This window comes from Chiloscyllium plagiosum, chromosome 29, assembly GCF_004010195.1.
Source record: "Chiloscyllium plagiosum isolate BGI_BamShark_2017 chromosome 29, ASM401019v2, whole genome shotgun sequence".
In the NCBI taxonomy this organism is placed as follows: Eukaryota; Metazoa; Chordata; class Chondrichthyes; order Orectolobiformes; family Hemiscylliidae; genus Chiloscyllium; species Chiloscyllium plagiosum.
The window spans coordinates 18160727-18188259 of NC_057738.1; the positions used below are offsets into that span (position 1 = coordinate 18160727).

Consider the following 27533-nt stretch of genomic DNA (forward strand, 5'->3'; position numbering starts at 1 on the left):
CGATACCCAGCATGAGCAAAACCAATGTAGTGTACAAAATCCCATGCAAGGACTGCAAAAAACACTACATAGGACAAACAGGAAGACAGCTAACGGTCCGCATCCATGAACACCAACTAGCCATGAAACGACATGACCAGCTATCTTTAGTAGCCACACACTCAGATGACAAGCAACATGGAACAACACTACTATTATAGGATAAGCCAAACAGAGAACAGCCAGGGAATTCCTAGAGGCATGGCACTCATCCACAGATTCAATCAATAAGCACATCAACCTGGACCCAATATACCGGCCACTGCAGCAGACAGCTGGAACTGACAACCGGAAGCGGCAGAGACAAATCACTATAAATGCCGGAGGAAACATCACAGAAGCACTTCACTGGAGGCTCCCAAGCAGTTTAATGACAAAGAATGAGGAGTGCCTGAGAGATGTTTACAACATTATGAGAGATAGGGATAGGACAGAATCATTTTCTCAGGGCAGAAATGTCAATTATTACTGGACATAAGTTTAATGTAAAAGACAGTACGTTTAAAGAAGATGGGAGAGGCAAGGTTTTTTTTTACACAGAGTGCATGGAGTGTGCTGCCATAAGGGGATGGAGGGGGATAAACCAGCAACATTTAAGAGGCATCTTGACAGATATATGAAAAGGCAGAGAATAGAGGAATACAGACTATGTTTTTAGTTAGAAAGGCATCATGTCTTGGTCAGCTGAAGGGCTGTTCCTGTGCTATACTGATACTGTCCTTTTGTTAATGAATGATAGCCAGCCTCATGTAGTGATGGAATCCGAAAGGCTTGGAATTGATGCTCCTCCATTTCAGCTTGTATTACAAAACAATGCCCTAATAGATATGGTAGTTCTGGAAAGGCAACTAGCATCCAATCTCTTGGTGTGATGCTTTATCTGGTGAGCCTACTAGTACCATTTTCTGTGCTTTCAAGTCCCTAAAACATGACTGTTGCCACGTTGTACCAAGCTCTTGGTACTTGGCTAAGTGTAATGTGGCCCTACGGAGAGCGAGTTTGCTTACATAAACTATATGGATTTCTTAGTAATTTGGTTGGTGACTTATTTGGTGATAGTCTTTAATGTTATTCAGAGACTCAAGCAGACTAATAAAGAATCTAACTTTTTCAATCATGCCTGTAATCTCTTCCCCTTCTACTTGTCCTGCAGCTCAATTCCAATTTTGTTTTGAGATATTTACTACAGTAAAGATACAAATACAAATCCTGTAAGTCATACACATTTCTGAAATTTCTGATAATGGACAGAGGCTGTAAATTGTCTAAGTATGAAGAAAACATATATAACTTGTGAATTTCTGTTCTTTTTCAGCATGGCATGGGAATTCCCTCAATCTCAATCATGTTACATGAGCTCTTCAAGTTGCTGTATCATGCCAAGTGCACTGATGTTGTTGCCTTTCGTATTGGAACCTCAGGTGGAATAGGTACAGTATCCTGGCAGGTGGGTGGGGTGGGGGGGGGGGGCGGGGGGGGGGTCAGTTAGCTCACCTGGTTGGATGGCTGGTTTGTGATGTCGAGTGATGCATAGGTTCAATTCTTGCACTAGCTGAGGTTACCATGAAGGACAGTCCTTCTAAACTTCTCCCCTTGCCTAATCTGTGACCCTCAGATTGGACAACACCGATCTCTAAAGAAAGAGCAGCCATACAGTCTGGAAGGACTGAGATGACTTTATTGGAGATCAAACTCCCAGAGGTATTTTCATGGAATGAGGAAACAGGAGATTCATTAGTGTTTATTGCAAAGCAAAAAACTGTGACAAAGTTGGAAGTCACTAAATTCAGAGAGGGTAGAAAAATAGACTTCTGCACAGGTGAGACAATTTCTGGTCAGGAATCACACTGTTGAAAATTAAGGTAAAGAATTAGTAGGATTAGATGTAAACACTACAGCGAGTGGCTGTGAGAGAAGATGAGCTGGAACAAAGTTGCCTTAAATCTAAAGTAATATGTCATAGTCGCAACAGCTGGGCATGATCCATTATAGGTCGATGCAGTAGCACAGTCATGATGTCAGAGATGCCAGGAACTTGAAATTCTAATTTGAACAGAAAATCATTATTCATTGATGAAAACAAAGAGCAGTCATGATCAGGGTGGACAATGAACTCAGTTACCTACAAAGTTGGAGGATGCACTTGTACCACAGACATGTTCCAATAGAAAAAGGGCCGATTCAGGCCTTCATGTCTGTGCCTGCCCTCCAAATGAGCATATCACTTACCTTCTCCTTGCCAGATTGCACATGATTTAGTTAAGACTAATGTGCACTAATAATTGAACAGAAAAGACAATGAGATTAAGGAAAATGAAGTGAATGGCCAAGTATAGTGTGCACAGCAAAGAATGCCATGTGGCATTTCCAGACTGGGATACATCGAGAAGATGAAATAACAACTACAGCACCCAATTCATTGCTGAGGCAGTTTACCAAACATTACTGGAAGATAAATGCACATATATAAGGAATACATAGCTTATCTATGTTTATCTGCAGTAAGCCCACAACTGGGACTTTTGGCTTGGGCAGCTGTGATAAGGACTCCTGGTTGCAGTAGGCCCAGAGCAGTGATTCCTGGTTGTGGTAATCCCAGAGCAGGGACTCCTGGTTGCATCAAGCCCAGAGCAGGGACTCCTGGTTGCAGTAGACCCAGAGCAGTGACTCCTGGTTGCAGTAGGCCCAGAGCAGTGACTCCTGGTTACAGTACTCCCAGAGCAGGGACTCCTGGTTGTGGTAGTCCCAGAGCAGGGACTCCTGGCTGCATCAAGCCCAGAGCAGGGACTCCTGGTTGCAGTAGGCCCAGAGCAGTGACTCCTGGTTACAGTACTCCTGGTTGCAGTAGACCCAGAGCAGGGACTCCTGGTTGCAGTAGGCCCAGAGCAGTGACTCCTGGTTGCAGTAGGCCCAGAGCAGGGACTCCTGGTTACAGTACTCCCAGAGCAGGGACTCCTGGTTGTGGTAGTCCCAGAGCAGGGACTCCTGGCTGCATCAAGCCCAGAGCAGGGACTCCTGGTTGCAGTAGGGCCAGAGCAGTGACTCCTGGTTGCAATAGGCCCAGAGCAGTGACTCCTGGTTACAGTACTCCTGGTTACAGTACTCCCAGAGCAGGGACTCCTGGTTGTGGTAGTCCTAGAGCAGGGACTCCTGGCTGCATCAAGCCCAGAGCTGGGACTCTTGGTTGCAGTAGGCCCAGAGCAGTGACTCCTGGTTGCAGTAGGCCCAGAGCAGGGACTTCTGGGTGCAGTAGGCCCAGAGCAGGGACTCCTGGGTGCAGTAGGCCCAGAGCAGCGACTCCTGGTTGCAGTAGGCCCAGAACAGGGACCCCTGGTTGCAGTAGACCCAGAGCAGGGACTTCTGGTTGCAGTAGACCCAGAGCAGGGACTCCTGGTTGCAGTAGACCCAGAGCAGGGACTCCTGGTTGCAGTAGTCCCAGAGAAGCAATTCCTGGTTGCAGTAGACCCAGAGCAGGGACTCCTGGTTGCAGTAGGTCCAGGTCATGGACTCCTGGCTTAGGCAGTGGAGTCAAGGACTCCTGGTTGTAGGAGGCCCAGAGCAGGGACTGCTGGGTGCAGAAGGTCCAGATCAGGGACTCATGGCTTAGGCAGTGGAGTCAAGGACACCTGGTTGTAGGAGGCCCAGAGCAGGGACTCCTGGGTGCAGTAGTTCCAGAGCAGGGACTCCTAGTTGCAGTAGGCCCAGAGTGGGGATTCCTGGTTGTAGGTGAGGTGGCAGCAGATCCAGGGACTCATGTTGCAGGGGAATTGTGGGTTCAGCACGTGACTCGACAGTGGCATTGGCAATTGGGCCCAGCAGTGAAAAGATGGCACCTAAAGAGTGGTGGCTCCTGTGTTGGTGGTTCTGGAGCTGGCAATGGAGGAGCGATGGTGGCACAGGTCTTGCTGGTGAGCTGACTCAGGACTCATGGTGAAGTCAACGGAATGAAGATAGATTCTCAGTTATATCTTTTCCTTCTTAAACTATTCGAAATGGCATGGATTGTGGTAACAGTTGAAGCTTTTCATTGTACTGTATAATTCCCTGTAAAATTTAAGTGACAGTAAATCAATGTTCATACCTAGCTATTGCATTTTACACTTGCATGAGTGCATTCTTGTGGCTACAACGAAATGAATTTGAATTTTTCCATGATGAACATTGACCAAAGTGTCAGTGGTAAGGGGCTGCCACAAAATGTTGCAGAATCCATAAGAACTTTTGAGAGAATTAAATGATGGCTTGTAAAAAGAATATGAAAAGGTATGGAAATGAAATATGAGAATGAGATTAGAGGGGGCAAAAAAGCACCAATGCACTCTTGAGTCGGATAGTCTGTTTCTAGCTATAATCCTCCATTGGTTTTGTGTATAAACCATGTATTTACACAGATTTCTGGCATTGTTATGAAAATCTAATCGTTTGAATTTTTCAATTCTGTTTTTGTCTGTCACCCTAACATCTAAAATGTCAACATCACACTTTTGATAAAAAATGGATTTCAAAACATGTTGCTAGATGTCTATGTTGATTAAATCTGTCTGATTTTGAAATACAGTAATGTCGCTGCCGTACAGTGCTGGAATAGATTGTATATTAAAATTCTCCATGTCAGCTCAGAGTAATCAGCAATTCAGAACACTGCATTCCTGAGTGTGAGTTACTTATCAACACAACATAAACTAAACTTGTGTCCTCTGTACATAGTGTTCCACATAAACTGAGTCAATACACGTTTAGGTTAGGTTGTAATGATAAGTGATTCATAATCAGGAATGCTGTGATCTGGATTGCTGATTACTCAAAGCTGACATGAACGATTTTAATATACAATCAACGTGACCTGATCAGGTGTATCCCAGAACTCTATGGGAAGCTAGGGAAGTGATTGCTGGGCCCTTTACTAAGATATTTGTATTATAGATAGCCACGGTTAAGTTGCCAGAAGACTGGAGGGTGGCTAATGTGCTTCCATTATTTATGAAAGGGGATAAGAAAAAAACAGGGAACAATAGACCGCTGAGCCTGATGTCAGTAGTGGGTAAGTTGTTGGAGGGGAATCTGAGAGACAGGATTTACATGAATTTGGAAAGGCAAAGTCTGATTAAGGATAGTCAGCATGGCTTTGTGCATGTGAAGTGGTATCTCATTAACCTGATTGAGCTTTTTAAAGAAGTGACAAAGATGCTTGATGAGCGCAGAGCAGTCGACGTTGTCTATAGGACTTCGGCAAGGCATTCGACAAGGTACAGCATGGTAGACTGGTTAGCAAGGAGAGATCACATTGAATCCATGGAGAGCTAGCCGTTTGGATATAAAATTGGCTTAAATGTAGGAGACAGAGGATTGGTGGAGGGTTATTTTTTTGGAGGCCAATGCCCATTGGATGGATACAAGCTCCACTGCTTTTGTCAGTTATATAAATGATTTGGATGTGAATTTGAGGGATAGTGTCATAGAGTCATAGAGATGTACAGCACAGAAACAAACTCTTCAATCCAGCTCATCCATGCTGACCAGATATCCTAATCAAATCTAGTCCCATTTGCCAGCCTTTAGCCCATATCCCTCTAAATCTTTCCTATTCATATTCCCATTCATATGCCTTTTAAATGTTGTAATTGTACCAGCCTCCGCCATTTCCTCTGGCAGCTCATTCCATATACGTACCACCCTCTGTGTGAAAAAGTTACACCTTAGGTCCCTTTTATATCTTTCCCCTCTCACCCTAAATCTATGCCCTCTAGTTTTGATATCCCTCACCCCAGGGAAAAGAACTTGTCTATTTATTCTATCCATGGCTCTCATGATTCTATAAACCTATATAAAGTCACCCCTTTTCTCTGTTACTCCAGGCAAAACAGCCCCAGACTATTCAGCCTCTCCGAAAACCTCAAATCCTCCAACCCTGGCAACATCTTTGTAAATCTTTTTTGAACTCTTTGAAGTTTCACACCATCCTTCTGCTAGGAAGGAGACCAGAATTGCACGCAATATTCCAAAACTGGCCTAGCCAATGTCCTGTACAGCCACAACGTGACCTCCCAACTCCTGTACTCAATGCTCTGACCAATAAAGGAAAGCATACTAAACGCCTTCTCCACTATCCTATCTACCTGCGACCCCACTTTTAAGGAGCTATGAACCTGCACTCCTAGGTCTCTTTGTTCAGCAACACTCCCTAGGACCTTACCATTAGGTGTATAACTCCTGCTCTGATTTGCTTTTATGCAAATTAAATTCCATCTGCCACTTCTCAGCCCACTGGCCCATTTGATCAAGATCCCATTGTACTCTGAGGTAACCTTCTTTGCTATCCATTACACCTCTAATTTTGGTGTTATCAGTAAACGTACGAAATATATCTCCTGTGTTCACATCCAAATCATTTATACAAATGATAAAAAGCAGTGGACCCAGCACTGGTCACAGGCCTCCGGTCTGAAAAACAACCCTCCACCACCACCCTCTGTCTTCTACCTTTGAGCCAGTTCTGTATCCAAATGGCTAGTTCTCCCTGTATTCCATGAGATCAACCTTGCTAATCAGTCTCCCATGAGGAACCTTGTTGAAAGCATTACTGAAGTCCATATAGATCACGCCTATGGCTCTGCCCTTATCAGTCCTCTTTGTAACTTTTTTTAAAAAACTCAATCACGTTTGTGAGACAAGATTTCCCATACACAATTCCATGTTGACTATCCCTAATCAGTCCTTGCCTTTCCAAATACATGTACATCCTGTCCCTCCAACAACTTTCCCACCACCGACGTCAGGCTCACTGGTCTATAGTTCCCTGGCCTGTCCTTACCACCTTTCCTAAACAGTGGCACCACGTTTGCCAACCTCCAGTCTTCCGGCACCTCACCTCTGACAATCGATGATACAAATGTGTCAGCAAGAGGCCCAGCAATCATTTCCCTACCTTCCCACAGAGTTCTAAGGTACATCTGATCAAGTCCTGGGGATCTATCCACCTTTATGCATTTCAACACATCCAGCACCTCCTCCTCTGTAATATGGACATCTTTCAAGATGATACCATCCATTTCCACACATTCTATGTCTTCTAAGTCCTTCTCCACAGTAAACATTGATACAAAATACTCATACATAGCTCCATACATAGGCTGCCTTGCTGATCTTTGAGGGGCCCTATTCTCTCTCTAATTACCCTTTTGTCTCTAATGTATTTGTATAATACCTTTGGATTTTCCTGAACTCTATTTGCCAAAGCTATGTCATGTCCCCTTTTTGCCCTCATGATTTCTCTCTTAAGTATACTCCTACTGCCTTTATACTCATTTAAGGATTCACTCGATCTTTCCTGTATATACCTGGCATATGTTTACTTCTTTTTCTTAACCAATACGTCAATTTCTTTAGTCATCCAGCTTTCACTACACTTACCAGCCTTTCCTTTCACCCTAACAGGAATATACTTTCTCTGGACTCACGTTATCTCATTTCTGAAGGCTTCCCATTTTCCAGCCATCCCTCTACCCGTGAATATCTGCACCCAATCAGCTTTTGAAAGTTCTTGCTAATAATGTGAAAATTAGCCTTCCTCCAAATTAAAACTTTAACTTTTAGATCTGGTCTATTCTTTTCCATAATTACTTTAAAACTAATAGAATTATAGTCGCTGTCCCCAAAATGCTCCCTCACTGACACCTCAGTCACCTGCCCGGCCTTGTTTCCCAAGAGTAGGTCAAGTTTTGCACCTTCTCTATTAGGTACATCCACATACTGCATCGGAAAATTTTCTTGTACACACTTAACAAATTCCTCTCCATCTAAACCCTTAACACTATTGCAGTCGCAGTCTATGTTTGGAAAGTAAAAATCCTCTCCCATAACCACCCGATTATTCTTACAGATAACTGAAACTTCCTTACAAATTTGTTTCTCAATTTCCCGCTGACTATTAGGGGGTCCGTAATACAATCCCAATAAGGTGATCATCCCTTTCTTATTCCTCGATTCCACCCAAATAACTTCCCTGGATGTATTCCCAGGAATATCTTCCCTCAGTACAGCTGTAATGCTATCCCTTATCAAAAACACCACACCCACTCCTCTCTTGCCCGGCTTTCTATGTTTCCTATAGCATTTGTATCCTGGAAATTAAGCTGCCAGTCCCCTGTCCATCCCTGAGCATGTTTCTGTAATTGTTATGATATCCCAGTCCGATGTTCCTAGCCATAGCCTGAGTTCATCTGCCTACCCTGTTTGGCCTCTCGCATTGAAGGAAATGCAATTTAATTTTCAGTCCTACTTTGTTCTCTGCTTTGTTTCTGCCTGCCCTGACTTTTTGACTTGCTCCTTTTCCCAACTGTACCAGTCTCAAATTGATCTCTTTTCTTACTATTTCCCTGGGTCCCACTCCTCCACCTTACTAGTTTAAATCCTCCCGAGCAGCTCTAGCCAATTTATCTGCCAGTATATTAGCCCCCTTCCAATTTAGGTACAATCCGTCCTTCTTGTACAGGTCACTTCTACCCCAAAAGAGATTCCAATGATCCAAAAATGTGAATCCTTCTCCCATACACCAGCTCCTCAGCCATGCATTCATCTGCTCTATCCTCCTATTCCTGCCCACACTAGCTCGCAGCACTGGGAGTAATCCAGATATTACTACCCTTGAGGACCTCCTTTTTAAAATTCTACCTAACTTTCTGTAATCTCCCTTCAGAATCTCAACCTTTTCCCTTCCAATGTCATTGGTTCCAATGTGGACAATGACCTCCTGCTAACCCCTCTCCCCCGTGAGAACATTCTGCATCCTCTCTGAGATCCTGGCAATACACCATTCTGATTGTTCATGCTGGCCACAGAAACATCTGTCTGTGCCTCTGACTCGAACGCCCCCTAACATAATCGATCGCTTGGAACCTGACATACCCCTTATTACATTAGAGCCAGTCTCAATACCAGAAACCTAGCTGTTTGTGCTACGTTCCCTTGAAAGTCCATCACCCCATATGTTTTTCAAAACAGCATACTTGTTTGAAATGGAGATAGCTGCAGAAGACCTTACACTACCTGCCTCCCTCTTTTACCTTTCCTGGAGGTAACCCAGCTGCCTGACTGTATCTGTGGCTTTTCTCCCTTCCTATAACTGTCATCCATCACACCCCTTTGCTCTTGTACATTCCTCATTGCCTCTAACTGCCCCTCCAACTGATCCATGAGATCTAATAGGATTTGCACTTCCTGCAGACATAATCATCAGTAACATGAAAACTCTCACTAAACTCCCACATCCGCCAGGAAGAGCATATCACTTTACTCAAGGCCATCTTTGCTCTCTGACAATCTGCAGACCCAGAAAATAGCACCGTCTTATTGCTCTAAAAAAAAACACTGATCCAGGCTAACTTAATACTTATGGGTTTATATTTTTAAAATTTAATCAAGAGACAGATTTCAATAAGACAAATAATCAAGAAAGAACCCACTCTACTGAATATTGTAGACTTACTGCAAGGTTACACATTAAAAACTATGCACTTGTCTGTTCCTGTGCTGTGAGCTTGCCCACACTGGATCCTCCAAGTCAGTTGTGAATTTTGCTGATTGTTAATTTTTCTGAGATGCATTCCAATGTCCAGAGATACATGAACATAAACAGCAAGGCAGTAATTATGCAGATTCACTGCTGTGTCAGTTGGCAGTGTAGGCTCTTTCTCACTCTCCCTTACTGATCATGTGGTCGCTGCCTTTTGTCTGTCTTCCTCCTTTTAAAAGGTAGTTGTTTTGATCTTTTTTCCCCAAAGTTCCAATACAACGTGACAGCTGCTCCTGGAATTCAAGGAAATTACCTCCAACACCTAAAATACTTCAAAAAAGGATCAGCTCTTACAGCCACAAGTTTTTTCAATCCTCCATCGAATGGTTAATAGGTTTGCAGATGACACCAAAATTGGTGGCTTAGTGCATAGTGGAGAAGGTTATCTCAGAGTACAATGGGACCTTGACCAGATGGGCCGAGGTGTGGCAGATGGAGTTTAATTTAGATAATTGTGAGATGTTGCATTTTGGTAATATAATTCAGGGCAGAACTTATACAGTTTATGGTAGGGTCCTGGGGAATGTTGTTAAAGAAACCTAGAGGTGCAGTACCATAGTTCCTTGAAGGTTGATTCACAAGTAGACAGGGTAGTGAAAAGCACTTTTGGTATGCTTGCCTTCATTGGTCAGAGCATTGAATATAGGAGTTGGGAGGTCAAGTTGCGGCTGTACAGCACATCGGTTAAGCCACTTTTGGAATACTGTGTTCAATTCTGTTCTCAACGTTGTTAAACTTGAAAGGGTTCAGAAAAGATAAACGAGGATGGTGCTGGGATTGAAGTGTTTGAGCTATAGGGAGAGGCGGAATAGACTGAGGCTATTTTCCCTGGAACTTCGGAGACCTTACAGAGGTTTATAAAATCATGAGGGCATGGATAGGGTGGATAGCCAAGGTCTTTTTCACAGGGTGAAGGATTCCAAAACTAGAGGGCATAGGTTTAAGGTGAGAGGGGAAAGACTTGAAAGAGACCTGAGGGGCAATTTTTTCACACAGAGGGTGGTGTGTGTATGGAATGTGCTGACAGAGGAAGTGGTGGAGGCTGGTACAATTACAATTTTCAAAAGGCACCTGGATGGGGACATGAATAGGAAGGGTTTAAGAGGGATATGGGCCAAATATTGGCAAATGGGACTAGTTTAATTTAGGATATCTGGTCGGCACGGAAAATTTGAACCAAAGAGTGTGTTTCTCTGCTGCACAACTCCATGACTCTGTGGTTACGAGTGTTGCATCTTTATACAAAAAGTAGTGGCAGAGGTAAACCCAGTGACTGCAGACCAATTAGCCTCAGATCGACACTAAAGAAAAGAGATTCATAATTTGGAACAAAATTACATGTTACTTGGAAAAGCATGAATTAGTGAATGACAACCAGTTTAGCTATATTAAATGTAAATTACATCTGACAAGTTTTACTGAGTTCTATACTGAAATCATTAAGGTAGTTGATGAAGGAATTTTGTTCATATGAACATCAATTTTTAAAAGATATTTGATAAATTGACACATAATGAACATTTTACCATCATAGAAGACAATGTGTTTAAAGTAACAGTGGAAGTGTGGATCTAAAATTGACTACCATACAGAAAGCAAAGAGGTGAATGGCAATTTTTCAACATAAAACAAACTAAACAGTGTATCTTCCAGAGTTCAGTTTTGGAACCAATATTTTCAATATATAGTAATGACCTGGACTCAGGTAGATATGACATTGCATTATTTATAAATAATATTCATTCTATTGGATTTCAATTTTGAGTTCTCTTTTTCTCATTTCTCAGGCTTGAAGCCAGGCACAGTTGTGATCAGCAAAGTCTCAGTCGATCCTTGCTTCCATCCACACTTTGAACAGAATGTAATGGGGAAGATCACAGCTTACTGCACAGAACTAAATGCACATCTGTCTCAGGAACTACTGATCTGCAGCAAAGAAAATAACCAATTTGACACCATCATTGGTACAACCCTGTGCACCTCTGATTTCTATGAAGGTAGACCAAATATTCATGAAGTATCCTTGAATGTACCACAGTTTATTGTTTGAAAGGAACAGTCTGGATGAGTCTCAATGACAGAACCCTATTTATGGACAGAGAATATGAATGATCAGTTTATAAATCTCAGGTCACAAATTCACTGGTTAGGCCTCAGTAGGAGTATCATGGGGAATTCTGTATGTCAAACTTCAGGAAAGTAGTGAAGTCTTTGGAAAGAGTTCAGAGGAGGATTACTAGGATGCCAGCAGGGACAAGGAGACTCCGTTATGAGAGGAAATTGGGAAAATTAGGACTTTTCTCCTTTGGAAGAAGAAATCAAAGGTTTATTTCATCGCAGCTTTCGGGATATTGAGAGGTTTTGATCAAGCAGAAAGAAATTGCAGAACTTTGGCAAGAGGTCAATAACTAGAGATATAAGATCATAAGACCATTAGACATAGAGGGCAGGAATTAGGCCATTCAGCCCATTGCGTCTGCTCTGCCATTCAATCATGGCTGATACATTCTCAAACCCATTCTCCCGCTTTCTCCCCGTAACCCTTGATCCCCTTGATACTCAAGCACCTATCTATCTCAGTCTTAAATATACAAAATGACCTGGCCTCCACAGCCTTCGATGGCAATGAATTCCATAGATTCACCACTTTCTGGCTGAAGAAGTTTCACCTTATCTCCATTTTAAAAGTTTTCTCTTTACTTGAAGGCTGTGCCCTCGGGTTCTAGTCTCTCCTACTAATGGAGACATCTTCCTAACATCTACTCTGTCTACGCCGTTCAGTATTCTGTATGTTTCAATTAGGTCCCCCCCTCATCTATCTAAACTCCATCAAGTATAAACCCAGAGTCCTCAAACATTTCTCATAGGTTAAGCTTTTCATTCCTGGGACCATTCTCGTGAACCTCCTCTGAACATGCTCCAGGGCCGGTACATCCTTCCTGAGATATGGGGCCCAACACTGCGCACAAAACTCCAAATGTGGTCTGAACAGAGCCTCAGAAGTATATCCCTGCTTTTATATTCAAGTAAAAATAAATGTCCTCATTGCATTTGCCATCCTAACTACTGACTCAACTGGCAAGTTTACCTTCAGAGAATCCTGGACTAGAACTCCCTTTGCACTTCTGAATTTTCTCCCCATTTAGAAAATAGTCCATGCCTCTATTCTTCCTACCAAAGTGCATGACCTTACACTTTCCCACATTGTACTCCATCTGCCACTTCTTTGCCCACTCTCCTAACCTGTCCAAATCCTTCTGCAGCCTCCCTGCCTCTCTAATGTTACCTGGCCCTCTCCCTATCTTTGTATCATCTGCAAACTTAGTCAGAATGCCCTCAGTTCCTTCATCTAGATCGTTAACATATAAAGTGAAAAGTTGTGGTCCCAACACTGAGCTTTGCGGAACCCCACTTGTCACCAGCTGCCATCCTGAGGAGGACCCTTTTAAACAGGTGTCACGTTAGTGATTTTTCCAGTCCTCTGGGACCCTTCCTGATTCTAGCGATTCCTGAAAAATCACCACTAACGCCTCTGTTATCTCTTCAGCTATCTCCCTTAGAACTCTGGGGTATAGTCCATTTGGTCCAGGTATTTATCCACCTTCAAGCCATTCAGTTTTTCTAGCAGCTTCTCCTTGGCGACGGTCACCATGCTCAGTTCTGTCCCCTCACACTCTTGAATTTTTGACATATTACTCGTGTCTTCCATCATGAAGACTGACCTGAAGTAGTTATTCTGTTCCTCAGCCATTGCCTTGTTCTCCACTATTATTTCTTCATTTTCCAGTGGCCTCTCATTCGCCATTTGTATTTCTAAAGAAACTCTTCCGGTCTTCCCTTTCAACTCATTGAGAAAAAGATCCAGACAGGAGATGAGAAATTTCATCACTGAGTTGCCAGAATCTGTATTGCTCAATGTAAAATGATGATGAAAGCTAATTTCATTAAGTAATTTGAGAGATAGAGAGGTACTTCAGGATGAGGTCTGCTGTGTATATGGGACTAAATATCACTTTTGTTTTAAAAGAGCTAACACAGGAACAAAGGTTTGGCCTGCCTCCTGCCATGTTGTAAAGTTGTTTCATTAGGCCACATAACCAACAAAGAAAGATGCTGAGAGTTGCTGTTCACTTGTATAAAGAGTATTAATCTAACATGCTGAAGATTTCTGATATTTCAATGTTGGTCTTTTTGGTTGTGTTAATTTTATTTTTAAGGTATTGGTGATATTGGCAGAAAGCGTTCATTAATCCTTGCTGCTGTGTGAATATAGGTTAAGGCTTCTCCTAGAACCACTGCAGTCCTGGTGTTAATGTTGAACACGTCAGAACATTACTGCAAATCTGGATGGTGCGTTATGAGGAGATAGTCATGATCCTAGGACGTATGTCTTTTACATGCTTTTGTGGTAGGAATGGTAAGGGAGTGATGCTGTTCAGATAACCTTGACAGTCTGCTGCACATTGTCAATGGTAAATGCTGTACTTATTGGATGCTAGAGGAGTGAGCATCAATCAGATAGTAAAGATGTCAGTCAAACAAATTGCCTTGGCTTGGATGGTGTCAAGTGTCCTTAATGTTGTCGTCACTTCATTGATCCAGGTAAGTGATATTACAAAGTAATTCTAATTTAAAGCTTGTAGAGGTTTTTGAGAGACCAAGTGGTATGCTATTCATTGCAGAGTATTCAATTTCTGATTGTGCATTTATAGCTTTGATATTAGTGTTGCTGTTGTTCAGCGGTACCTTTCTGTATATTAATGCTGGAGGAAATTGACATAGATCTAAATGTCATGGGAGAGTAGCAGCTGCAGTGTCTGTTTTTGCTTTCTATGAAGTGGATATTGAACAGATTTGACAATGAGTAACTAATTCATTTTTGTTACAGAAGTGGTAAAGAGTTACTTTGCATTTTGTGTACAAAATCATTTGCTTAGAATAAGGTGAATAGGTTGAAACAAAGTTAAAAATCACACAACACCAGGTTATTGTCCAACAGGTTTAATTGGAAGCATTAGCTTTTGGAGCGCTGCTCCTTCAGTGTGATGTAACTGAAATTATATATTGAAAAATACCTGGATTGTTTGTTAAGTCTCTCATCTTTTAGAATGACCATGTTGGTTTTCGTTCTTTTATATGTAAACCACAAAACATTTTACAAAAGTTACATTCTCAAGTGAACTTTAACAATTAGTGTCATGTAAGTCCAGATAATGCATTAAAGGTATGAGGTGCCCTGTGTGAGACTGTCTGTGCCACAATGGTCAGACTGATTCTAATCTAAAAAACAGATTTACAGAATCTTACATGGATTCATGCAGTTTTTGAGCAAACCACAAACTTGTGTGTGTATGTGTGCACGTAGGTGTGTGTGTGGGGGCGGGGGTGTTTTATGAGTGTCTATGAGAGAGTGTTTGTATGTGTGTGGGAGTGTATGTGTGAACATATGAGAGAAGGTGTGTGTGTGTGTATGTGTGTGTGTAAAGTGCAATGGGATCACCTGTACTGTGACATGAACCCAAGGTCCCGGTTAAGGCCATCCTCATGGGTACCGAACATAGGGAGGGCCTCAACTGGGACCTTGGGTTTATGTCACACTACAGGTGACCCCAATGCACTATGCACACACACAGTCAGACGCACACACACAGACACTCCTACGCACACATCAGACACTCCAGTACACACACAGATACTCCTACACACACACACACTCCTACAGACACACACTCTCTCTCAGACCCTTCTCATATGCTCACACTTCCACTTCCACACACACCCTCTCACAGACTTATACCCCTTTACACTCACACTCACACATATACACACACTCTCGCAGACACTCATAACACCCTCCTCCACACACACACACACACACACACACACACACATAAGTTTGTGGGGTGAATTTGTACTTGCAGAATTACATTTTACTTTGCTGAAAAACTGCATGAATTCATGTAAGATTCTATAAGTCCGTTTTTAGATTAGAATCAGTCTGACCATTGTGGCACAGACAGCCTCACACAGAGCAGCTCCCAATTCAACAAGGGCAGAACCCCCCGGTCCTCACCTTCTCCCACCAATCTCCGTATACCTCGCATCATCCTCCGCCACTTCCGCCACCTACAAACAGACCCCAGCAATGACATATTTCCAGCCCCACCCCTGTCAGTGTTCCGGAGGGGCCATTTCCTTCGTGACTCCCTTGTCAGATCCACGCCCCCTCACCAGCCCTCACTCCAATCCTGGCACCTTCCCCTGCCACTGCAGGAAGTAAAAAACCTGCTCGTACACCTCCCCCTCACCTCTGTCCAAGGCCCCAAAGGATCCTTCCACATCTGACAGAAATTTACCTGCATCTCCACAAATGCCATCTACTATATCCGTTGCACTCGAAGAGACAGGACACCAACTTGCAGATCGTTTCAGAGAACATCTCTGGGACAGCCACACCAACCAACATTGCTAGCCTGAGGCTGAACACTTTCAACTCCCCCTCCCATTCCATCAAGGACACGCAGGTCCTGGGCCTCCTCCATCGCCAAATCCTAACCACCTGATGCCTGGAGGAAGAACGCCTCATCTTCCACCTTGGGACCTGCAACCACACGGGATTAATGTGGATTTTGCCTGTTTCCTGATTTCCCCTCCCTCCATGTTATCCAAGTCCCAAGCCTCCAATTCAGCACCGCCTTCTTGACCTGTCCATCGTCTATCTGCTCCATCCTCCTCTCTGACCTATCACCTTCCCAACCACTACATCTACCTATTGCATTCTCAGCTCCCTTCCCCTCTCCCATTTATCTCTCAGCGCCCCCGGCCCACAAGCCTCAATCCTGATGAAGGGCTTATGCCCGAAACATTGATTTTCCTGCTCCTCGGATGCTGCCTGACCTGCTGAGCTTTTGCAGCACCACACTCTAATTCAAATCCCTACCGCCTGGCACACTACCCATTTGGTATCCTATTCTCCTGGCATCCTAGCTTCACATTTATCTTGCACACTTACCCTTTCACAGAAGCTGTCAAAACATCTAAATCACAGAATACAACAACTACTGCTATAGAAAAAGATATGGTTTGACTTCCCCTAGGTATCCATTCTATAAGAGTTCTGTCAGATTTCTTTAACAAAAAATGTAGGAGGGAATGGCAGTTTGAGTGTAAAATATGGCCCATACATCTTGGTGATAGGGCACAATATTCAGTTACACATAAACCTGGCTTTTCTGAATGCAGTCAGTCCACATTGGGTCATCCAAACATTCACACAGGACCTCAATCAGACCTAAAGCGCTGAAGATTTTTCCAGATGCTTTTCCTTTTATCATTATACTTCAAGCCTTTAGGATAGTACAGTATATAATCAAGTAATAGGTGAATGTTTTAGACTACTTTTTAAGATTAAATTTAAGGGGTCCGTTAAAATTCATACCATATCATTAGCAGAAGCCCAGTTGATCTCTAAACGAATAAAGAAAAAAGCACAACAAATTATGGTAATTACCGGGTAAAGACAATAGAAACAAAAATGAATTACCAGTAATAAGCTTTTATTTATACTTACAAGTGAAGTAGAAATATAATACGACTTTAGATCACAATTACCAATACATGTTACATCTTAAGTTCAACATGTCAAATACAAAAGTTCATTAAAATCCTGCAAAATCACACTGTTCATCATCTTCAACACCAAATAAAGCTTCATAATCATCCAGATGAATGCTATCATCGTATGGATCCTCTTCATCTTCGCTGTCCATAGTTAATGATAGCACATCATCCGCTTGTTCTTCATTCCTGATGAAGGGCTCCGGCCCGAAACATCGATTCTCCGGCTCCTCAGATGCTGCCTGACCTGCTGTGCTTTTCCAGCAACACACTGTCAACTCCACAAATAATCATCCTCTGTACTGTCTACTGCATTTGAAATTCCACATTTCTTAAATGATTTGAAAATAGTGTCAGCTTTTATTTCCTTCTGTGATTGAACAGCCCATTCACAGATCAGTGGCAGTGATGGAGTTTACATACTGTCTCCTTTCATGTATGCTTTTTCTTCATCACGCATCCAGTTATTTCACTTCATTCTCATTAAATGGCTTATTGATACCAACATCTACTAATTGCAAAACACTTTTAAGTCTGCAGGGAATTACAGATACGTCAGTGTTATGTGACCAGGTGTTATTAACAACATTCTTCACTGGATGTGATCGACACTGGTCCCTGGCGAGCAAGCTCATTTCCTTGTATAGTCCACCAGGTCATAAATTCCAACTTTCCCTTATCCATTTTCTACATCCATCTTCATCCATCCAACCTTGTGGATGCATATGGATGACAATTCCTTTTGGAAATTTCTCCTTTGGCAAAGTTTTTCTCTTAAAAACAGCCATTGGTTTTGACTTAGTTTCATCAGCCATACAGGAAAGAACTAAAGTCAACCTATTTTTCTCATGGCTCGTGGTTTTCACCAATATTTGTCTTTTTGCTCCTTTTTGGTTCACAGTTCGACTCTCTAGCATGTTGAGAGTAATAGGTGTTTTGTCCATGTTTCTAATGCATGATAACTTGTAGCCTTCCTTCTGCCATTTCTGATTACAAACTCGTGAACCTGTAATATCTTATCTTATCAGTAGGCAGCTTTTATGCAATCATAGTTCTCTGTCATGCCTTCTCATGAACCTGGTGCACCAGCCAGCACTTCCCTTAAAATCGGAAATTCCATCCTTCTTTGATCCATTTTGTGCATGAATTCAGATGGCTTCGTGGCTATCAACATTTTCTATTTCGACGATTTTGAAGTACCCACTCAGCAACTTTTTTGTCTAATTGTGGCCACTTGCTAGGCTTACCCATGCTGGCATACTTTAGTTTTAACATTATCTGACGTTGGTTTGATATCTTTCTCCAGTCTCTCAAGTTTCTCTGCAACTTCAATAACTTTCAGTTTAAACACTGCTGTAATTTTTTTTATTTTTCTGGAGGGGCATTTTTACACAAAGCAAAGAAGACGTTTCAAAACCTCAATGAGGTATAGGACTGCATTCCATAAAGTTGGTTGTCACCTGACTCCCATGCTGAAATGGTGTGAATTGTACATCAAGTCACATAATAACATAAAAGAAAAACTTCATTCCCTCATCGTAACATTTATGTACAGAATAATATCTTGACTCACAAATGTTGATCTGTTATCTGTGAAGAACCAAGGTTGACTTTTACATAAGATATATGGAAAATTCCAGACTTTTGGCCAAAAATAAGGGGTCGACTTTTACGTGAGATCGACTATTACTTGAGTATATACGGTGTATAGTGTGTGATCTTCATCAGATTAGCATGAGAAAAAGAATAGGCATAGATCTCTTCTGGGGTCTTATGGTGCAGGACAGATGGTGAGGAAAGAGTTTCTTAATTGGCTGCTTAAGTGGCTTAATTGATCTCTGGGTGGTGGGCCATTTGCCACCTTGCCTGTCTGACAAGCAGGCATGACAGTGGGAAAGCATGTGCTCTGATGCCTTCACATAGCATTGTGCCAGCTTTTCCCCACAGCATTTTAAAAGGCTTTTTAAAAAATTCACTCATGGGATGTAGGTATCACTGACTGAGTCAGTATTCATTACCTGCCCTAGAGAAGCTGGTGATGAGCTGCCTTCTTGAACAGCAGCAGACCATGTGCTGCACATACCTCTACAATGCCATTAAGGAGGAAATTTAAGTATTTGATCCAATGACACCGATGGTACAGCAATATATTTCCAATTCAGGATAATGACGGGCATGGCAGGGAACTAGCAAAGAGTGATATTTCTATGCATTTGCTGTCCTTGTCCTTCTAGGTAGAAGTGGTCATGGGTTTGGAAGATGCTGTCTGAGGAGCTTTGGTGAATTTCTGCAGTGAGTCTTGTAGATGGTACGCGCTGCTCTTACAGAGTAGTTGAGGGAGTGAATGTTTGTGAATGTGCTACCAATGAAGTAGGCAGTTTTGTCCTGGATGGTGTCAATTTTCTGTACCCATCCAGGCAAAGGAGTAGTATTCCATTACACTCCTGACTTGAGATTTGTAGGTAGTGGGCAGGCTTTAGGGAGTCAGGAAATGAGTTGCTACAGGATTCCTAGTCTCTCACCTGCTCTGGTCACCATTGTATTTTTGTGGCTCATTCAGTTCAGTTTTTAGTCAGTGGTAACCTCAGGATTCCATGATGGTAACATCCATGAATGTCTTGGGGCAATGGTTAGATTGTTTCTTGTTGGATATGGTTATTGCCTGGCATTTGTGTGGCACAAATATTACATGTCACTTCTCAGACCACGTCTGGATATTGTCCAGATTTTGCTGGATTCATTGGATTCATTGGATGCACTGCGTGTCTGTGTCACAAAGTTTCAGTAGGTCTTATTGAAATGAAATTGGTTTATTTCTGTCTCACCACTTTGCTATATATGAAATATTTAAGTTGTAAAGTTATGGTAACCCTTGTGGTTCATTAATCTGATTTTATAAAGTGACCATTGAAAGCTTATAGCAACATGGTATGCTTCTAGGTCTGAAAAAACTCTTTTTAATTTGACTGTGTTAATTTTTTTACATATATGTTAACAAATATAAATGGGTAGATTCAAACATTGATTCTGCAACTATTACCAAAAAACAATTCCCTTCTTAACATAGATATCTTTATACAAGGTTGAATTCAAACCTAAATTAATGGTGTCCTGCCTTACTCATTGTCACATTCAAGTTCAGTGCATTAATGTTGTTGTCACTTGATTCCTCCAGACATTTGGTAAAATAGACTAATTCAGTGGTTTGTCTCAATTACATCTTGCATAGTGCTTGCAAGTTCCTTAATTCATAGAATAAAGTACTTCCTGTTGCTCCTTCCAAAGTGAATCACCTCACACTTTTTTGCATTGAACTCCATTTGCCACCTCTCAGTCCAGCTCTGCAACATAGCTATGTCCCTCTGTAACCTGCAACATCCTTCGCCAATATCCACAACTCCACTGATCCACAAATTTACTAACCCATCCTTCCATGCCCTCATCCCGGTCATTTGTAAAAACAACAAACAGCAGTGGACCCAAAACAGATCCTTGCAGTACCCCACTAGTAAATGAACATTTCCCATCAACCAAGGAACAGGAGAATCGACGTTTCGGGCATAAGCCCTTCTTCAGGCCCGAAACGTCGATTCTCCTGCTCCTTGGATGCTGCCTGACCTGCTGCGCTTTTCCAGCAACACATTTTCAGCTCTGATCTCCAGCATCTGCAGTCCTCACTTCCTCCATTTCCCATCAACCACCCTCTGTCTTCTTCCAGCTGGCCAATTTCTGATCCAAACTGCTAAATCATCCTCAATCCCATGCCTCTGTATTTTGTGCAAAAGCCTACAGTGGGGAACCTTATCAAATGCCTTATCATATACACAACATCAATAGCTTTACCCTCATCCACCTGTTTGATCACCATCTCAAAGAACTCAATAAGGTTTGTGAGGTGCAACCTACCCTTCACAAAACCATGTTGACTATCCCTAATCAACTTATTCCTCTCGAGATGATTATAAATCCTCTCTCTTATGACCTTTTCCAACACTTTACCCACAACCGAAGTAAGGCTCACTGGTCTATAATTACCAGAGTTGTCTCTACTGCCCTTTTTGAACAAGGGGACAACATCTGCTATCCCCCAGTCTTCTGACACTATTCCTGTCCTGATGACATAAAGTTCAAAGCTAAAGGCTCTGCAGTGTCCTCCCCGCCTTCCCTGAGAATCCTAAGATAAATCCCATCTGGCCCAGGGGAGGTATGTATTTTCACACTTTTCAGAATTGCTAACACTTCCTCCTTGTGAACTTCAATCCCACCTAGTCTGGTGGCCTGTATCTCAGTAATCTCCTCGAAAATGTTGTCTTTTTCCAATGTGAATACTGACGAAAATTATTCATTTAGCATTTCCCCTATCTCCTCGCACTCCACGCACAAGTTCCCACTATTATCCTCGATTGGCCCCAATCTTACTCTAATCATTCTTTTATTCCTCATATATGTATAGTCTGCCAACAACTTCTCATGTCCTCTCCTGGCTCTCCTTAGCTCTCTCTTTAGGTCTTTCGTGGCTTACCTGTAACTCTCAAGCACACTAATTGAGCCTTCACGTCTCATCCTAACATAAGCTTTCTTCTTCCTCTTAACAAGCGAATCAACTTCCTTAGTAAACCACAGCCCCTCGCTCGACAACTTCCTCCCTGCCTGATTGGTACATACTTATCAAGGACACACAGTAGCTGTTCCCTGAATAAGCTCCACATTTCAATTGTGCCCATCCCCTGCAGTTTTTTTCCCATCCTCTGCATCCTAAATCTTGCCTTATTGCATTATAATTGCCTTTCCCCCAGCAATAACTCTTGCCCTGTGGTATATATCTATCCCATTCCATTGCTAAAGTAAACATAACCGAATTGTGGTCACTATCACCAAAGAGCTCACCGACCTCCAAATCTAACACCTGTCCGTGTTCATTACCCAGTACCAAATCCAATGTGGCCTCGCCCCTTTTGGCCGATCTACATACTGTGTTAGGAAACATTCCTGTACACATTGGATAAAAACTGACCCACCAAAAGTACTCAAACTATAGTATTTCCAGTCAATATTTGGAAAGTTCAAGATCCCCCATAGCAATTACCATGTTACTCTCGCTCCTATCCAAATCATCTTTGCTATCCTTTCCTCTATATCTCTGGAACCATTCGAAGGCCTATAGAAAACTCCCAGTAGGGGACTTCTTTCCTGTTTCTAACCTCAGCCCATACTACCTCAGTAGACAAGTCCTCAAACATCCTTTCTGCCAGCATAATACTGTGCTTTACTAACAATGCCACACCTCCCCCTCTTTTATCACCTTCTCTGTTCTTACTGAAACATTTAAATCCCAGAATCTGCAACAACCATTCCTGTCCCTGCTCTATGTCTCCAAAATGGCCACAACATCAAAGTCCCAGGTACCAACTCATGCTGCAACTTCACCCACCTTATTCTGGATGCTCCTGGCATTGAAGTAGACACACTTCAAACCACCTTCCTGCATTTTGACTCAAAGCACTCCGCTTCTTCCTTTCCCGCCGTACCACCCAGTACCCTTCCACCGACACCCTCCTTCGACTGACCGAACTGGTCCTCACCCTGAACAACTTTTCTTTCCAATCCTCCCACTTTCTCCAAACAAAAGGAGTAGCCATGGGCACCTGCATGGGCCCCAGCTATGCCTGCCTCTTCGTAGGGTATGTGGAACAATCCATCTTCCGCAACTACACTGGCCCCACCCCCCATCTTTTCCTCCGCTACATTGATGACTGTATCGGCACTACCTCGTGCTCCCACGAGGAGGTTGAACAGTTCATCCACTACACTAACACCTTCCACCCCGACCTCAAATTCACCTGGACAGTCTCGGACTCCTCCCTCCCCTTCCTAGACCTTTCTGTTCCTACCTCAGGCGACCGAATCAACACGGACATCTACTACAAACCAACCGACTCCCACAGCTACCTGGACTACACCTCCTCCCATCCTGCCCCCTGTAAAAACGCCATCCCATTCTCCCAATTCCTTCGTCTCCGCCGCATCTGCTCCCAGGAGGACCAGTTCAAAATACGTACAACACAGATGGCCACCGCGTTGGAAATGTGATAGGTGGAAAGAGGTCAAGGTGAGGGTGATAGGTCGGAGTAGGATGGAGGCAGAGAGGTCAAGAAGAAGCCTGCAGGTCAGGAAGGCGGTGCCGGGCTGGAGGGATTCGGCTGAGACAAGTTGGGGGGATGGGGGGATGAAGAAACTGGTGAAGTCCAAGTTCATCCCCTGTGGTTGGAGGGTTCCCAGTCGGAAGATAAGACGCTCCTCCTCCGACCATTTCGGCTGAGACAAGGTGGGGGGAGGGGGGATGAAGAAACTGGTGGAGTCCAAGTTCATCCCCTGTGGTTGGAGGGTTCCCAGTCGGAAGATAAGACGCTCCTCCTCCGACCGTCTGGTTGTTGTGGTTTGGCGGTGGATGAGTCCAATGACCTGCATATCCTCGGTGGAGTGGGAGGGGGAGTTTAAATGCTGTGCTACAGGGTGGTTGGGTTGGTTGTCTCAGCCTGCTCCTGCCCAACCGAACTCATCTCGGCATACCTCGACACGGTCCTGTCCCCATTAGTCCGGCACCGCCTTCCTGACCTGCAGTCTTTTTCTTGACCTCTCCGCCTCCATCCTACTCCGACCTATCACCCTCACCTTGACCTCTTTCCACCTATCACATTTCCAACGCCCCTCCTCCAAGTCCCTCCTCCCTACCTTTTATCTTCTCCTGCTGAACACTCTCTGCTCATTCCTGAAGAAGGGCCTGTGCCCGAAACGTCGAATCTCCTGTTCCCTGGATGAAGCCTGACCTGCTGTGCTGTTCCAGCAATAAAGTTTCAACTTTGATCTCCAGCATCTGCAGACCTCACTTTCTCCTGCTTTCCAGTGCACTCTTGCGACCTTGAAACCTTATTTCTGATCTCACTACTCTGAACCTCCGGGACACTGGAACTACAATTTAGGTCCCCATCCCCTGCTGAATGAATTTAAACCTTCCCGAAGAGCATTAGCACATATACCCCCCAGGATATTGGTACCCCTCTGGTTCAGGTGTAGACCATCCTGTTTGTAGAGATCCCACCTACCCCAAAATGAGCCCCAATTATCCAGGTGTCTGAAACCCTCCCTCCTGCACTATCCCTGTAGCCACATGTTCAAATCCTCTCTCTCCCTATTCCTCACCTCGCTAGCACGTGGAAGGGAGTCCAAACCAGAAATAACAACTCTGTTTGTTCTAGCTCTAGGCTTCCACCCTAGCTCCCTGAATTTCTGCCTTAAATCCCCATCTCTCTTCCTATCTATGTCATTGGTCCCTATGTGGACCATGACTTGGGGCTGCTCCCCCTCAAGGATCCTGAAAACACAATCCGAGACATCATTAACCCTGGCATCTGGGAGGCAACACACCAACCGTGTGTTTTTCTCCTTCCCACAGAATCTCCTATTGGTCCCCTAACAATGTGGTCCCCTAACAATGGATTCCCCAATGACTAAAGCTCTGGTTCTCTCCCGCCTTCCCTTCTGAGCAACAGGGAAAGACTCTGTGCCAGAGACCTGTACGACATGGCTTACCCCTGGTAGGTTCCCCCCCCCCCCCAAACCACAACAGTATCCAAAACAGTATTCTTGTTATTGAGGCGAATGGCGACAGGGGATCCCTGTACTGCTGGCTGGTTCCCTTTCCATCCCCTGACTGTAAACCATCTGCCTTTTTCTTGTACCTGAGGTTTGACTACCTCCCTGTAACTCCTCAATAACCTACACAGCCTCCTGAATGGTCTGAAGTTCATCCAGCTCCAGCTCCAGTTCCCTAATGCGGTTTTCAAGGAGCTTGAGTTAGGTGCATTTTCTGCAGCTGCAGTCAGCAGGAACACTAGTGGTGACCCTTACCTCCCACATTCTGCAGAAGGAACATTCAACTGCTGTAACCACCACTTCCACTATTCTAAATTACCAAAGAGATTATTGAAAAATGAAGAATTAAAAAAAAGATTATCAGTTCCAATCCTGATAAGGATAAGGTATGTACAGGCCCCACCTGTCCCAGAAACTGTCCCAATTCCACAGAAATCTGATGTTGTCCTTTCTATCTCAGTTCTCCAGCCACATACTCACCTTGTTCATACCTGCCCAAGATGGTGGTGGTGTGGGTCTCTTCAGCTAGAGCTCATACGCTCCATGTTTTGTTTCTCCTAGTGTTTTTTTTCCCTTCTTTCTTCTCTGTGATATCCTGAACTCCTGGCCTCAGTGTGGACTCGGACCCCCGGCCTCAGGACCCGGACTCCCGGCCTCAGTGAGGACTCGGACCCCTGGCCTCAGTGAGGACTCGGACCCCTGGCCTCAGTGAGGACTCGGACTCCCGGCTTCAGTGAGGACTCGGAACTCTGGCCTCAGTGAGGACTCAGACTCACGGCCTCAGGACTCGGCTCCCGGCCTCAGTGCGGACTCAGACCCCCGGCCTCAGTGCGGACTCGGACATCTGGCCTCAGTGAGGACTTGGACTCCCGGCCTCAGTGAGGACTCGGAACCCCGGCCTCAGTGAGGACTCGGAATCCTGGCCTCAGTGAGGACTCGGAATCCTGGCCTCAGTGAGGACTCGGACTCCTGGCCTCAGCGCGGACTCGGACTCCCGGCTTCAGTGAGGACTCATAACCCTGGCCTCAGTAAGGACTCAGACGCCCGGACTCAGTGCGGACTCGAACTCCCGGCCTCGGTGAGGACTCGGACCCCTGGCCTCAGTGAGAATTCGGACTCCTGGCCTCAGTGAGGACTCGGACTCACGGCCTCAGTGAGGACTCAGACCACTGGCCTTAGTGCGGACTCGGACTCCCAGCTTCAGTGAGGACTCGCAACCCTGGCCTCAGTGAGGACTCGGACTCCCAGCCTCAGTGAGGACTCGAACTCCCAGCCTCAGTGAGGACTCGGACTCCCGGCCTCAGTGCGGACTCGGACTCCCGGCCTCAGTGCGGACTCGGATTCTCGACCTCAGTGAGGACTCGGACTCCCGGCCTCAGTGCTGACTCGGACCCCCGGCCTCAGTGCTGACTCGGACTCCCGGCCTCAGTGTGGACTCGGACATCTGGCCTGAGTGAGGACTCGGACTCCCAGCCTCAGTGAGGACTCAGACCCCTGGCCTCAGTGAAGACTCGGACCCCTGGCCTCAGTGAGGACTCGGACCCCTGGCCTCAGTGAGGACTCGGACTCCCGGCCTCAGTGCGGACTCGGTCATCTGGCCTCAGTGAGGACTCGGACTCCCGGCCTCAGTGCAGACTCGGACCCCCGGCCTCAGGACCCGGACTCCCGGCCTCAGTGAGGACTCGGAATCCCGGCCTCTGTGAGGAATCGGACTCCCAGCCTCAGTGGGGACTTGGACTCCTAGCCTCAGTGAGGACTCGCGCTCCCGGCCTCAGTGCGGACTCGCACTCCCGGCCTCAGTGCGGACTCGCACTCCCGGTCTCAGTGCGGACTCGCACTCCCGGCCTCAGTGCGGACTCGCACTCCCGGCCTCAGTGAGGACTTGCACTCCCGGCCTCAGTGAGGACTCGGACTCCCAGCCTCAGTGAACTCGGACTCCAGGCCTCAGTGCGGATTCGGACTCTCGGCCTCAGTGAGGACTCGGACTCCCGGCCTCAGTGCTGACTCGGACCCCTGGCCTCAGTGCGGACTCGGACTCCCGGCCTCAGTGTGGACTCGGACATCTGGCCTGAGTGAGGATTCGGACTCCCAGCCTCAGTGAGGACTCAGACCCCTGGCCTCAGTGAAGACTCGGACATCTGGCCTCAGTGAGGACTCGCACTCCCGGCCTCAGTGTGGACTCGGACATCTGGCCTGAGTGAGGACTCGGACTCCCGGCCTCAGTGCAGACTCGGACTCCCGGCCTCAGTGCGGACTTGGACTCCCGGCCTCAGTGAGGACTCGGACCTTTGGCCTCAGTGAGGACTCGGACTTCCAGACTCGGTGAGGACTCAGACCCCTGGCCTCAGTGAGGACTCGGACCCCTGGCCTCAGTGAGGACTCGGACCCCTGACCTCAGTGAGGACTCGGACTCCCGGCCTCAGTGCGGACTCGGTCATCTGGCCTCAGTGAGGACTCGGACTCCCGGCCTCAGTGCGGACTCGGACCCCCGGCCTCAGTACCCGGACTCCCGGCCTCAGTGAGAACTCGGACTCCCGGCCTCAGTGAGGACTCGGACTCCCAGCCTCAGTGAGGACTCGCACTCCCGGCCTCAGTGAGGACTCGCACTCCCGGCCTCAGTGAGGACTCGCACTCCCGGCCTCAGTGAGCACTC

At 45.1% G+C, this 27533-nt stretch overlaps 1 protein-coding gene across 6 annotated transcripts in view; it reads left to right on the plus strand.

Annotated features, from left to right (window-relative positions):
• Positions 1-27533, plus strand: part of LOC122564409 (uridine phosphorylase 1-like) — a 114947-nt gene that overhangs the window by 71510 nt on the left and 15904 nt on the right. For all 6 annotated transcript variants that reach the window (XM_043719222.1, XM_043719225.1, XM_043719227.1 and 3 more), the window contains 2 exons: positions 1355-1469; positions 11398-11607. In XM_043719222.1, the coding sequence (XP_043575157.1) occupies positions 1355-1469; positions 11398-11607 (325 nt within the window). The remainder of the gene's footprint in view (positions 1-1354; positions 1470-11397; positions 11608-27533) is intronic.